A 13,050-nucleotide genomic window follows, 5' to 3' on the forward strand; every position below is an offset into this window, starting at 1 on the left:
GTCCGCCTGCCAATGCAGGGGACACGGGTTCGTGCCCCGGTCTGGGAAGATCCCACATGCCGCGGAGCGGCTGGGCCCGTGAACCGTGGCCGCTGAGCCTGCTTGTTGGGAGCCTGTGCTCCGCAACGGGAGAGGCCACAACGGTGAGAGGCCCGCGTACCGCAAAAAAAAAAAAAAAAAAGACTCCTTGCAGCCGTGTTGGAAGGGACCATATCAGGCCTCTCCTGAATGAACTGAAACTCGCTTTTGTTCTTTTTAATACATTTACTTATTTATTTTTGGCTGCGTTGGGTCTTCGTTGCTACACGCGGGCGTTCTCTAGCTGTGGCGAGTGCCACAGCTAGAGCGGTGCGCCGGCTTCTCATTGCGATGGCTTCTCTTGTTGCAGAGCACGGGCTCTAGAGCACAGGCTCAGTAGTTGTGATGCATGGGCTTAGTTGCTCCATGGCATGTGGGATCTTCCTGGACCGGGGCTCGAGCCCGAGTCCCCAGTATTGGCAGGCGGATTCTTAACCACTGCACCACCAGAGAAGCCCTGGCAGGTAGATTATTAACCATTGCATCACCAGGAAGCCCAGTGAGACCCCCTTTGACCAGCTAATTAATGCTGCCTGTTCTGGCCATAAATAATCCTTTATATTAGATGTTGAGTATCAGGTAGCTCCTAACGGGAACCAGTGGATTTATGGAACAAGTTTATGACCTTGGCTGTCCCCAGTAGGGAGATTCACAATTGGTTTCCCTTGGTCACTTACTTACAGGCAGCCTTGGAAATAGTTCCTGCCAAGCTGTCAGTCTGCCTTTAGTGCAGGCACACTGGTTTCTATCAGTTTTCCAATGGTACTACCATTTGGCCGTGATATTTAATTCACCTCATGACCCATGAGGAGTCAAACTTTTGCTCTGAACAACCCTCTCTCCCAGTTCAGAGGAAGTATTGATACTACGAAAATGGTTTGGTCCAGAATTTTGGCTTGAACTTTTGCTAATAACATTGTTCCTCCTCCTAGCAATTTAAATGAGTTTGTGGAACTTACAAGGTGATAGTTTCTTGCCTTTCACACTGTGTCATTTGCTCCTACTAAGATAATGATGTTTGAATGACTTGGAACTATAGGTCACATCTATAGTTTTCTATAAAATTATGGACATACACAATGTACATGCAAGGAAAACTGGCTTAAGTACCTTTTTGGACAACTTGGAATTGGCTGTCAATCCTTGACAAATATTCTGCCAGTATAACCCTCTAAAAGAGAGAACCGGGCTACTAGGAGCCGGCATCAAGGGACATGATAGACACTGAGGCGGGCAAGCAGCCCCCTAGCTTTGAGGGACCAAACATTTGGTCACCTAATGCTTTCTGTCAAAAGATTAATGATCAACAGGGGCAAACTGTAAGATACACATTTTATGGCAAGACAAGAAAAATTTAAACAAAAAATCTGTGCGCTTTGGCCTCCTCTCTCCCACCACTGTGTGCTGTGTTATCTGCGTTATGCATTGACCAAACCTTCCCCATCAGCAGAAATTTCCACTCAACCATAAAGAGAAACGTTCTCCTAAGACAACAATTCCTTAAGGGTAAAATTCCTTCTTGATAAGGGGTCACATGGTGCTCAAGTCTGGATTATGTAAATTGTCAATTATATGTCATTTGATGTACAACCCTCCTCTGTCTCAAAAAGCTTATACAACTGTGTCTTGACTTCTAATGGGCAGAACAGTTCTCAGGGCTTTGTGAGATGCTCCTCGTGGGTTATAATCCTCAAATTTGGCTCGAATAAAATTTTGTTTCTTTTTTAGATCAACTGATTAAAGGCACAGGGGCTCAGCAATCTACCATGTTAATAGGAAACACCCACTGGCTTGAAGGGAAAAAAGCCACCTTGGTAAGCCTTGGTCTTCCACAGGGCACAGAACCAGAGGACACTAGCAAGGTCAGAGCCCAAGTGACCAATCCTGGTAGAGCAGGACTTCTTCACATAAGATGCCTGGGTCCCTGAGAAAGATCTACCAACACCCTACACTTCCAAGAAAAAAACCGGAGTGTATGCATGTTTGTTTTCCTGGGGAAAGGGTCCTTCCCTTCGCATAGATCCAAGACTCGGTTAAAATCCTGAGCTAGCGAAAAGCACTAAGCCAGCTGCAAAGATGATAATAAGGAAGCTACCAGATACACCCAGAGCCAGCCAGTCGGAGAGCTCACTAAGCCGTCACGGAAGTTAGAACACAGACTCACAGCAGACAACAGGGCATTGTTTTTGTGCGCTTCTTTCTAATTGTATTTCAAGTTCTTTCTAAAACAAGGCCCTTGGATACCCCAGGTTCAATATGCCCCTGGGCCTGGTCCACTGCTGTCTTGTATTCATATGTGGGTATTTGTTCGTTCACCAACACTAAATCCCAGGATAGGTGTGATAAAACAGGACTCCCTCCTCCATGGCACAAGTCCTTTGCTGGTTTGAGGTGGACGGCGGTCTTCGCAGAAAACACACAGGAACTTTTTCTTGGAACTGAAGTGGGATGAAAAGTGCCTGCCCTGAACATCACCATCTTTTCCCTGACCCTTCCCCTCCAGTTTCTGAAGATACAGCAGAAAATAATCTTGCTTGAAGATACTGGGTAACAATTCCATAAAACAAAAACACATGCTTCCAATGCACTGTGCTTTCAGATGTGCTGAGGAAGAAAAACACAATTTCATTAATTCAAATGCAACTTGGCACCTAAGAGTAATCACAATAAAGAGCAATTTCCAAGAATTAACATTCCTTCAACAAGTGATGATTTAGATCTTCAGGTCCTTTTTGAAATTAGTTTTCAATATTATTCTCTCTCCACCTCCAGCTAAATGACCACAGCAACACAGAAGGTTTTCTGGTTAGTCAGTGTTTTCTATCCTGTAACTCTTGGGGTACACAAAACCCCATGCCCTAGCCAGGCATTCACTGTTCCAAGTATCTCCATCCATTAGACTTGGGAATACCAGCCCCCCTACCCCGAGTTATTCTCATACATTCGTAAATGCAAAAAGATCTTTTAAGAGGCAAGGCATAGCCCATCCAAAGTCAGCCCAAGGGCAGTTTTCAGCCCTGCCTTACCTGGGTTTAGTTCAGCTGCCGGATGAGCTGATTGATGCGTTCACCTCGATAGCCAGGTGAGCCCACTTCCTTGAGGAAGCCCACTCTATTCTTGGTAGCGTGACGGGCTACTGAGAGTTGGAAAGGGCGCAAGAATCCTGAGACCACCTGAAAATTCTTCCCCGGAAAGGCAATTTCGTGAATGAGGTCTTCCAAGCAAATGACACCAAACTTCCCTAAGAAACAGAAAGTTCAGATTCCTTTATTCATTTTCCCAGCACACACAGTGAGGCTCTTATATGCCAGAGCTCGGCACTCTGGCAGGTTCTTGGGACTCTTTCTGCTCCAACTCCTAAGGTGTTCACTTACCCAGGTGCTCCTCAATCACCGTGTTGTCTGTCAAAGGGATGATTTTATTCTTGACCTTGGCTTGTCCACGTTTCAAGATGAGTTCCCGAACTGACTTCAAATTTGGAAATCTATGTGTGGCAGAGTAAAATACAACCTCAGCCACCTCCCCACGGCCACCAGGCACACTGTATTAACTGGCCACACAGTCCAGCAGCCTGGCTAAGGATTCTACCAACCCCCCTCCCCAACGTGTCCTGCAACATGCTGCAGCTGGGATGCCTGGAAATTCACCTGAAGGAGGTGAAAAACCCAAGCGGCCCTATGTAATTAGAAATTAAAATTTATGCATACAAACGCTCACCAAATAAAGATTTAGTTTCCAGGCAAAAATACGTCCTGGCTTATCGTCTAGGACTTTGGCCTTAAGTGACCCTATTCAAGAGTTTGAAATGAAATCCAAGGCTTTTTTGGGTTTTACTGTTTGAAGGAATACTACCTAGCTCTGCTTCAAGATTCCAAGAATTAATCTGTCCTCTACTCGTCTTACTCAGCCTTAGCCTACAGCTGACCAAGCCCTGCCACAGCCCTGTTCAGACCATTATCAGCCGCTCTGGGAACCCCCGCTCTACCCGCCCCGTGTTCTGAGACTCTCAAGGCTGGCAGCTGATTCCTGGTGACTATGGTCACAGCAAAACGTCCCCTGGACACGGCAACATGAGCACTGGAGGACAGCACCCTGTGCCTCCCAATGTTCTCAACCTTCTCAAACATGTGAATTCACACAAAAATCCATACTCACCCCCAGGTCACATAAGGTTCCACTATACGAAGCGTTTTTATGGTCCGAGGAGTTACTTGCATAAAGACACCACTGAAAATCTTACTCAGGCGAAGTCTTGCGATGGTCCTCTGCACCAGTAAACTCACCCCATTAATCCTGAAATGAACACCAGAGCAAGTCAGGCTCTGTCCAGCAAGCACCCATGAAATGTCTGCCACTACTGGGCACCCAGAGGGTAGGACACAGACTGTGACTTACAAAGTGCAACTGAATGGGAAGCAGCTATGTAAACAGGTCATTTCCATGCTATGTGGAGCAATACCCGAGGTGCTAAGGGAACAGAAATGATCCCTGAATTTGTGTGTGTGTGGGGTTGAACACATCAAGCTAAGGAAGCCAGGCTTGCTTCTGTGAGCATTAAAAGCTATGGAAGATTTTAAGGACTTCCCTGGTGGTCCAGTGGTTAGGACTCCAAGCTCTCACTGCCGAGGGTCTGGGTTCAGTCCTGGTCAGGGAACTAAGATCCTACAAACCACACAGCAGGGCCAAAAAAAAAAAAAAAAAAAAAACCCAGAAAAAACCAAACTATGGAAGATTTTAAATAAAGGAGACATGATCAGATTTGTTTGGCCATCACTGAGGGAGCATATAAAACAAAATAGTGCATGACACCAGAGTCCGGGAAACCCAGCTAGAAAGCTGATGTGATAGTCCAGGAAAGAGATTATGGCAGTGGTAGGAGACTCATACATATTTAAAACCCACGGGTGACTGGGTAGGGAAACAGAGGCAGAGCTGTATGTGCTGATAGGAATAAGTAAGGTATCACTAAACGTGGAAAAAGCTTTCTGTACTCTCCCCAGCACTGAACATGCTCCATCCACTCGACCCTGGTTCAGTTCCTAGAAGATGCCTTGATCCCCCACTTCAGGACTTTTTCCATCTGTGCCTGGAAAGCCTTCTCCCAACCCTTTCATGTTTGTAGGTCTCACCTTCAAGTTCCTGCTTCCCAGTGTCCCAAACCATGACACACCACACCGAGGGCCCCTTGTCCCCACATCCAGCACTTTACCCTCAAAGCAGTCAGTGTATTCTCATGTCTGTTTGCTTAAGCTCAGTCTCCCTAATCTTGAAGACAAAATCTATGTTTTGCTCAACCCTGAATTCCTAGCATAACTTCCATTAATGGCTTAAGGCCTACTATCTCATGTCTCTAAAAAGGGCCTAAAGCTGAACCAATAGTTTGCCCCAGCCTCATGAAATCCAGCAAGTTCCCTACCTTTCGATGCGTAAAACAAAGGCCAAGGAATGTTTATCTGGCACTTCCAAGCCATGAGGTTTCACTTCTAGTCGTCTGAGTCGCACCTTGTCACGTAGTTGCCGCCAGGAATCATGTAGGAACCATTCTAGTCGCTTAAACTTGATCTCTTTTCCTTTCCTCTGCTACAGAGAAGGCAAACCATCACCGTTTTATGCCTCTGGTCATCTTTACTTCCACAACAGTAATTCATTAGTCACTACTGATAAAGCTTATTTCCCCCTATGTTCTGGAAAGGGGCGCAGACAAACATTCTCTATTCCTATATAGTGGGAAAACCAAAATACCCGAGTGAAGGTGATGTTGAGAAAACTTGGGAACTTATTGGGAAAAGTCCCTGCTAAATAAACAAAAACCCAATTAATTTACGTGCTGTCAGCCAATGTTTACCAGCAAGTGTTTATGGAACCTAACACTATGTTAGGCATCATAAAGCTCACACTTCTTTTGTTACCTGCCTCCAATATACGTATTTCTCCAAAAACATTTAGCAAATAGCAAAAATCGTTTGGTATATTAAAAAAGTTTTCTTTCAGGTACACAAGCATGTTTGGTCTCTCAAGTCACTTGGTATGAACCTGGAACTCTCCATTCACTTTTTCCTTAACAACTTTATGCCAGTATTTTGTTCGCTGAAAGTGATACATATTTGCTAAGCAAAGACAAGAACCCTATACCTTGCATAATCCAACCGATGGGAGAAGAGACTGTCAGTACCAAATCTAGTTCAACACATGCTGGATAAAACTCATCAAATACAAATTCTAATTCCCTCCACCTGGTTCTCCACCATTACCTCCTTCCTTTGCAAAAGCGCCTGCTTTGCCTGGGTGGCTTTCAGGGCCTGATAAGCCTTCCTCTTTTTCAGGAGATTTTCTGGAACCAAAGGGATCTTTTTTCTTGGCCTGACACAGAAAATGGAGACAAACGATAGTATTAAGTAAACAAATCTTCAGTGGATTTCCGAAACATATCCTGGGCTTCGGGAAACATTACTGTCTTCAAATTACTAAGGACTGAGGCGCCTCTTAAATCTGTGGTTTCTGGCTCCAGTCTTCAAAATGGACCTCTCACATTCCCTCGTCTCCAAAACCTTTTAAAAAGTCATGAACCCCTTAACCACTGGTCCTCATATACGTCAACAGAGCTTTTAGTGCCACAGCTTTACAGACACCATCAGCGATGAGATTCGGCCCCGTGGGGCTGGGACGGGTGCAGACCCATCTGTAGGGGTAACACTTAAGCCAGGCTGGAGTAACCCACTCTTCAGCCCCGCTGCCTAAAAGTCAATCCTCTCCCCTTGAGGTAACCCGAACTCGACCGCAGCCCCCTCCGCCCGCCCACCCACCCAACCCCTACGGCTCCTTACTCCTCCCTCTGTAATCTGGAACCTTTCCTATTCTCTCCCTTCAGTCCACAATTATCCTTATTTTCCGCCACCGAGAAATAAACACTGTGGATGGCACCGGCTGCTCGAGACGCCAAGCCAGCGGCTCACAGCCCCCAAAACTTACTCTCCCTCCGCCATCTTTCCAACTCTGCGACTATTGCTCATGCGCAGCCCCACCGCGTGGGGAAGAGAGAAACTTCTCTGTTTACTCGACCATAGAGACGTCTACTCTAGCCCATGGAGGGGCGGTCCGGGCCGTTTTAGCGGCAGTGAACAGCTGCGGTTTTGCTAATCCCGATTCCCGCCAAAAGTTGCACAAAAATTCCTTCGCACCGCTTCGAAGCTTTTTAGAGCCGTGTTATCTTCAAAACACAGCCTTTTTTATTCCAGCTGTACTCTCATAATGCTGGAGGCCACAGTGTAAACAAACAACGAAACGCTTCCCACAATGCACCGACTTCCGGTGGGGGGTGGGAGCTGCTCCTCCAATTTCCGCTCGCTGGGCTGCACGTTTCCTTTTCTGGGTGGGGAGAGCTGGGGCTATGGTTTTGCCTCTCACGTGTGGGTGGAGCTGTGTATGGACTACCTAGGACGGTGAAAAAAGGCAACTCTGATTCTGTCGGCCTGGCTCCGTCAGTGGGTCCCTGAGCAAGTTCTTTAATCCCTCTGTCCCTTAGTTTCCTTTACCCATTAAATTGACATAATGATGGATCTTGCTATAGCCTTAGGCGAGTTATATGAGCTACTCCATATAAAGCGTTTAGCACAAAGTCTGGCAGTAAGCAGTTAACACTTTGTTAATTATTATTGAACCGAAAACTAGAAATTCCAACTTACCAAGTCAGGACCTTCCCTCATATAGTTCTTAACCACCTGCCATATGCTTCCTTCTTTCCCGGTCTTCATAAAACAATGAAAAGTCCCCTCCTGTGTTTTTCTGAAACCTCTAGAGCAGGCGCGTCTCAAGCATTAATGTGCATAGGAGTAACCTGAGGATCTTGTTAAAACGCACATTTTTTATTCAGGAGGGGGCGGGGTCGCTATTCTGCACTTTAAACATGCTTCAAAGTGATGGGGATACTTCACGTCTGTGACCAGCAGAGTTCTTGAGTAGGCTCTATCCTTCTGAATTCCTTCAGCAAGTTGTTATATTTTTAACATTTCTTCGCCATGATACTAGGAGAGCAGAGATCATGCCTGCCTTGCTCATCACTGATCCTAAGAGTCTAGCACAGGTTTTTCAGTCTCGGCACTATTGGCATTTGGGGCGAGACAATTCTTTGTAACGGAGGCTGTCCTGTGCATTGTAGGATGTTTAGCAGCATCCCAAGCTTCTACCCACTGCATGCCAGTAGCATCCCCACCCCAGTGGTGACAACAAAACTGTTTCCAGGCATTGCCAAATGTCTAGCACAGTATGTATATTTCTCTTAAGGTCTAAGGCAATGTCATATTTTGACAGTGCTTACAGGCATATCCACAGACTTTATCCTGTATTGTTTGGCTTGTTTTTCCTGATTAGACTGGCTTCTCTGGAGGCTGAGAAGTTGTCACATACTTCTCTGAATCTTCTACAGCACCTCTGACAACAATGGGCACCTGCAGGGGCTTGTTAACCATCTTAAGCGCAAGGCATCGTATTGGTATGTGCTATGTAATTAGTTCAACCAGAAAGACAGTACCTTGCGCAGAGCGCAGTAGCTGATGAATAAACGTCAAAGGTCTACATAGTCTTCAGAGTCACAGGCTATGGCGTGAGCCTCATTTTTACTCGCTCTTTCAGCACCTCACCATGTGTCTTACTTTGTGGAAAGGCAAAAACAGAAAGGTTGGCAAACTGTAAAGTGTCCATTAAATAGTAAACAAGAAACAAAAAAAGTAAACATTTTGTAACTTCCCTGTCTACAGATAAAAGGTAGGTTCTGTGCTACTGAAGGTATTTCAGAGTTATGAACAATACAATACTCCTGGCTGAAAGACTCGGAGGCGGGGATTCAGGAAAGGCTTTCCAGTGCCAGCAGATGGTGCTAGAAGAGCACTTATTCTCAGTGTGGAAGCCATCGTTCCACCAGACTGATCCAAAGAAAAAAGAGACAGAGTCCTCCTGAACCCAAACATGTTCACTAACTGAAAACATGCTTACTGATCATTGAGCATATGCCCTGGGCCCTGGGCAAGACATGAGATTTTTAACTGACATTCCCGAATGAGGATGGGGCAGGGCCATTTACAGCCTCAAGAATCTTATTCTTTTTAGCCTGTCCTCATAGGCCTCTGTTCTCTTTTTTCTTGACCATTTCAGTTGTCCATCATTAGGGAATAGTTAAAAAATGTATGGAAGACCATGCAATTATACGGAGTGAGGTAGGTCTTTGTGTCCCGAAATCTCGATGGGGAGTATTTTTTATTTTTTTGCCCACCGACATCCATCCATTTCTCTTTTGGACTGATCGCTCCCTCATTGAATAGTCTTTGGAGGGTGGGGTATCTAATCCAAACACACTTGCCCTCCCAGTACATAAACTGAAGGGGTCTTTGGAAAATCTTTTCAACTCCTCCCACTTCTCCATAAGACCCTCTCTTCCAGGTTTTGAATCTTCAGCAGAGTGACGTTGGAAGAAGAGGAGGAGACTTCGGTTTTGTTTTTTTTTTTGCGGTATGCGGGCCTCTCACTGTTGTGGCCTCTCCCGTTGCAGAGCACAGGCTCCGGACGCGCAGACTCAGCGGCCATGTCTCACGGGCCCAGCAGCTCCGTGGCACGTGGGATCTTCCCGGACTGGGGCACGAACCCGTGTCCCCTGCATCGGCAGGCGGACCCTCAACTACTGCGCCACCAGGGAAGCCCAAAGGAGGAGACTTTTAAGGATTTCCACCTACTAAGACCTCTTGGAGTTTTCTTATTCCTATCTTTCTCAAGCCCTTTTTTTTTTTTTAATATTTATTTATTTAGGCTGTGCTGGGTCTTAGATGTGGCACGCAGGATCTTTGTTGTGGCATGTGGGATCTTTAGTTGCAGCATGCATGCAGGATCTAGTTCCCCAACCAGGGATCAAACCCGGGTACCCTGCATTGGGAGCTTGGACTCTTACCCACTGGACCACCAGGGAAGTCCCTCTCAAGCCTTTAAGTTCTTCAATCTTCCCTTTAATTTTTATCCTTCCTATAAAACTCCTTTATGCTGGTTAACCAAGCAGACTGGTCTCTGATGCTTAAAACCAAAGAATCCTGACTATAAAACTGCAGATATTTGGTTACATTTGAAAACGCAAGATACAGAAGAGAATAGGGTGTTAAGAGAGTGGTTCCCAGTTGTTTTGTTGTTTTTGTTTCTTGGCTATAGATGTACTTGTATATAACAGTTTTGGAAGGATGTACAAGAAAGAGTTGATGGGGGTTATTTTTGGGAAATGGGAGTGGGTCCTGGAATGGGAGGAAGACTTACAGTTGTGCTTTGCCTTTGTTTATCACTTACGTATTAGTTTAAGAAAGCGTTCTCTGGGTAATTAGGTTCTTGTGATTTGCCTGTTTTAGAAACCACTTGACTATACTTTTTTTTTAAAGACTCCTTTCAGGACCAACATTTTGTGGTTCTTTGAATTGACTCCAGGATCCCTTTCCTAACATATCCCACAATAAGTTATTTCAGTATTGTCTGCATTTGGGGATTATTTGGAATCCATGCCTTCTCGGTAAGGCAAAACCACCACACCCCACACACCGAAAAGGGGGCTCAATTTGCAATTTCCCATCTGCCCCAAACCTCTTTCTTGGATTATGACCCTTCTTGCAGTTGACTTCGTTTTGCTTCAAGTTTTCCTTGTTGCTTCCTCAGAGAGTGATGTGGGTTACCAGGAGGCAAGTGGGAAGAGCAGCCAGATGAGCCTGGAGTCAGGGAAGACAACATGGACAACAGCTTTTGATCCTGATGCAAAACGAGCAAAGGGAGCAAAAGTGAGAAGGAAAAGGAGAGAACAGCTGGAGGGCAGCAGCCTTCTGAGGGTCGAGGGTAGACACAGGAGAGCTAGGGTAGGAAGGAGACAGTGTGCAGTAGGTAAGAATAAATGCAAAATGGAAAAAACCCAAACCTCTTCTCAATTATTTCGGGGATAATGGAACATTAGCTTTTCCTACCTTCCACACTTCTTCAGTAAGACTTCATTTTACACCCTAAGAAGTAGAGGGTCGGGACAAGTCTTCCTAGTTTATCTGCAAGGAAGCTGAGGCTGAGAGTAACTTGCACAAAGGTGTCTGATGATGGGTTAGGTGAAGTCCTGGGACCTGTTTCCAGATTCTGCTGCCAAAGGCACCTTCTGCACCCGCCCGCCTCCCACCCCCCATTGTACTGCTTTCCTTGACCTTCACAGACACGATTTTTCCCTAAGGATCTCACCTTTGAAAGTGTTTTCAAAGGCCAGGCTCCAGCACATGCCTAAAAGGAATATAGATGAGGGACTCATACAGGCCTTTTACCCGCAGCGGTGTACATACAGGCTGTTTACAATACAGAATCCACTTTATACTGCAAATGTGCTTCTACAATTTGTGTGTCCGCTGAACCAGTTTTCTCCACGTAGTTAACACTATAAAATTCCTCTATCTTCATTCCTGTGAAAAGTGTCATACTTTTTTTCTCAAACATACCTCAGGAAGTTTCACTAAGAACCATGGAACTAAGCGGGGCACAGGAATAGAGGTCACAGCTCTCTACCAACTGGCAATCTGGAAGAATTTTAGCCCCAGTTTCTTCTCTCTTGAAATGTAGTTAGTTATGTGCTTGTTTCCTCTCTAGACTGAGCTGAGAGTAGAAATCATACCTGAATGATCTGTAGACTCCTAGTGTCTAGCACAGCGCCTGTAAACTGCTCAATAGTTCAGTGCTTAATGCCAGACACCCAGGAATCCTCCGCCTCAGAGCACAAAGGCTGAAGCAGAGCCAGAGCCCAGATCCAGGGCTCAGCCCTCCTGAGGACAGCAGAGCTCGAGTCCTGCCTGAGCAATGCTGTTTCAGCGTCCCCAGACACTGGAGTTTCTTTCTTTTCCCATTCCTTTCCCCCCAGTAAAACCCTGGCTACTCTCTCCACACCAGGCAGTGCTAGGGCCCCTCTCCTGGGACATGGCCTCCTGTACACAGGCCTGAGGGCTTTAACCATCCTAGGAGAAGGTGCCTGGTCTTTCCTCTGGGCGTGCCTCTGCGGAACACACAGACTCTGATCCCCATCGAGCGGTCAGATGATCCTTCTAACTCTTTGTTCATGGGGCACACCCACTGCAAATGGCCTGAAGAGGGGCGAGACAAATGTGTGTCATGTTGGACACACATCTGTCCTTAGCAAGGAGAGAAGCTTGACAGCAGGACACCACTGTAAAAGACATTAAGGGATCCATCCACTGATGTAATTATTCTAGCCATAATTATTCTAACTTCTGTTAGTTATATGAGGACAACTTCCACTTTATGTATCGATTACTGAAGAATCTTGATATCCTGACTGCTACTACCTTATTGGTGGTAGTGGAGAGCAATTAAACCATAAAGTAGGGAGTCTAAAAAAATAAAAAATAAAAAAATAAAAAATAAAAATAAAATAAAATAAAGCAGGGAGTCTAAGTATAAATTCTAGGCCCCGAAGGAAAATTTAAGGAGTCTTATACCCTTACCCCAGGAAGTTACCCCTCTGTTAGTTTCCCTAACAATTTGCGTAGAGTCACACTTGTGAGGGCAGGAACTCAAACGGGCTCAGTGGGGCTGATTTTACAGATAAGGTTACAATTTGGTCAAACGTGTGAATCCAAAGAGAAACATGTTAATTCTGGAATAAGTTTTATGTAAAATAGGTTTTTATTTTTTTCATTTCTTACCTATCCCTTAGCCTTCTCGTTCCTGCAGAAACAAAAGAAATGTAACGATTAAAGAAAAATTCCTGCAGATTGAGGCACATTTATCTAACTTTTAAATGACCTCATTTTTCCTTCCTCAGTTAAGGGCCCATGTGAGGGGAGCAGGGAGGGAGGGCGGAGATGTTCGTGACTAAACTTTCTCCTTGACCAATTTTGTTTAACTTGTAATTCAGAAAGGCTGATCAGTTAAAATCCTACCCCCTCACTGGCAGGGGTATTCTTTGGTAAT

The 13,050-nt window shown here is 45.5% G+C and overlaps 1 protein-coding gene across 2 annotated transcripts; it reads right to left on the bottom strand.

The window, feature by feature from the left end:
* Nucleotides 1–2,060: 2,060 nt before the first annotated feature.
* On the bottom strand, nucleotides 2,061–7,143 carry RPL7L1 (ribosomal protein L7 like 1). Of its 2 annotated transcripts, none has more exons than XM_082663417.1 (7): nucleotides 7,048–7,143; nucleotides 6,330–6,438; nucleotides 5,495–5,655; nucleotides 4,234–4,371; nucleotides 3,453–3,562; nucleotides 3,105–3,319; nucleotides 2,061–2,682 (listed from the first exon to the last, which is right to left on the bottom strand). In XM_082663417.1, the coding sequence occupies exons 1-6, from the start codon at nucleotides 7,086–7,088 to the stop codon at nucleotides 3,111–3,113; spliced, it is 768 nt and encodes a 255-aa protein (XP_082519543.1). In that variant the 5' UTR covers nucleotides 7,089–7,143; the 3' UTR covers nucleotides 2,061–2,682; nucleotides 3,105–3,110. The 2 variants fall into 2 exon arrangements, with proteins under 2 accessions (XP_082519543.1, XP_082519542.1); XM_082663416.1 differs by having other exon boundaries at nucleotides 2,071–2,682; nucleotides 5,495–5,658.
* Between the last annotated feature and the right edge of the window lie 5,907 nt (nucleotides 7,144–13,050).

This window comes from Grampus griseus, assembly GCF_964374135.1.
Source record: "Grampus griseus genome assembly, chromosome: 10".
NCBI classification, from domain to species: Eukaryota; Metazoa; Chordata; class Mammalia; order Artiodactyla; family Delphinidae; genus Grampus; species Grampus griseus.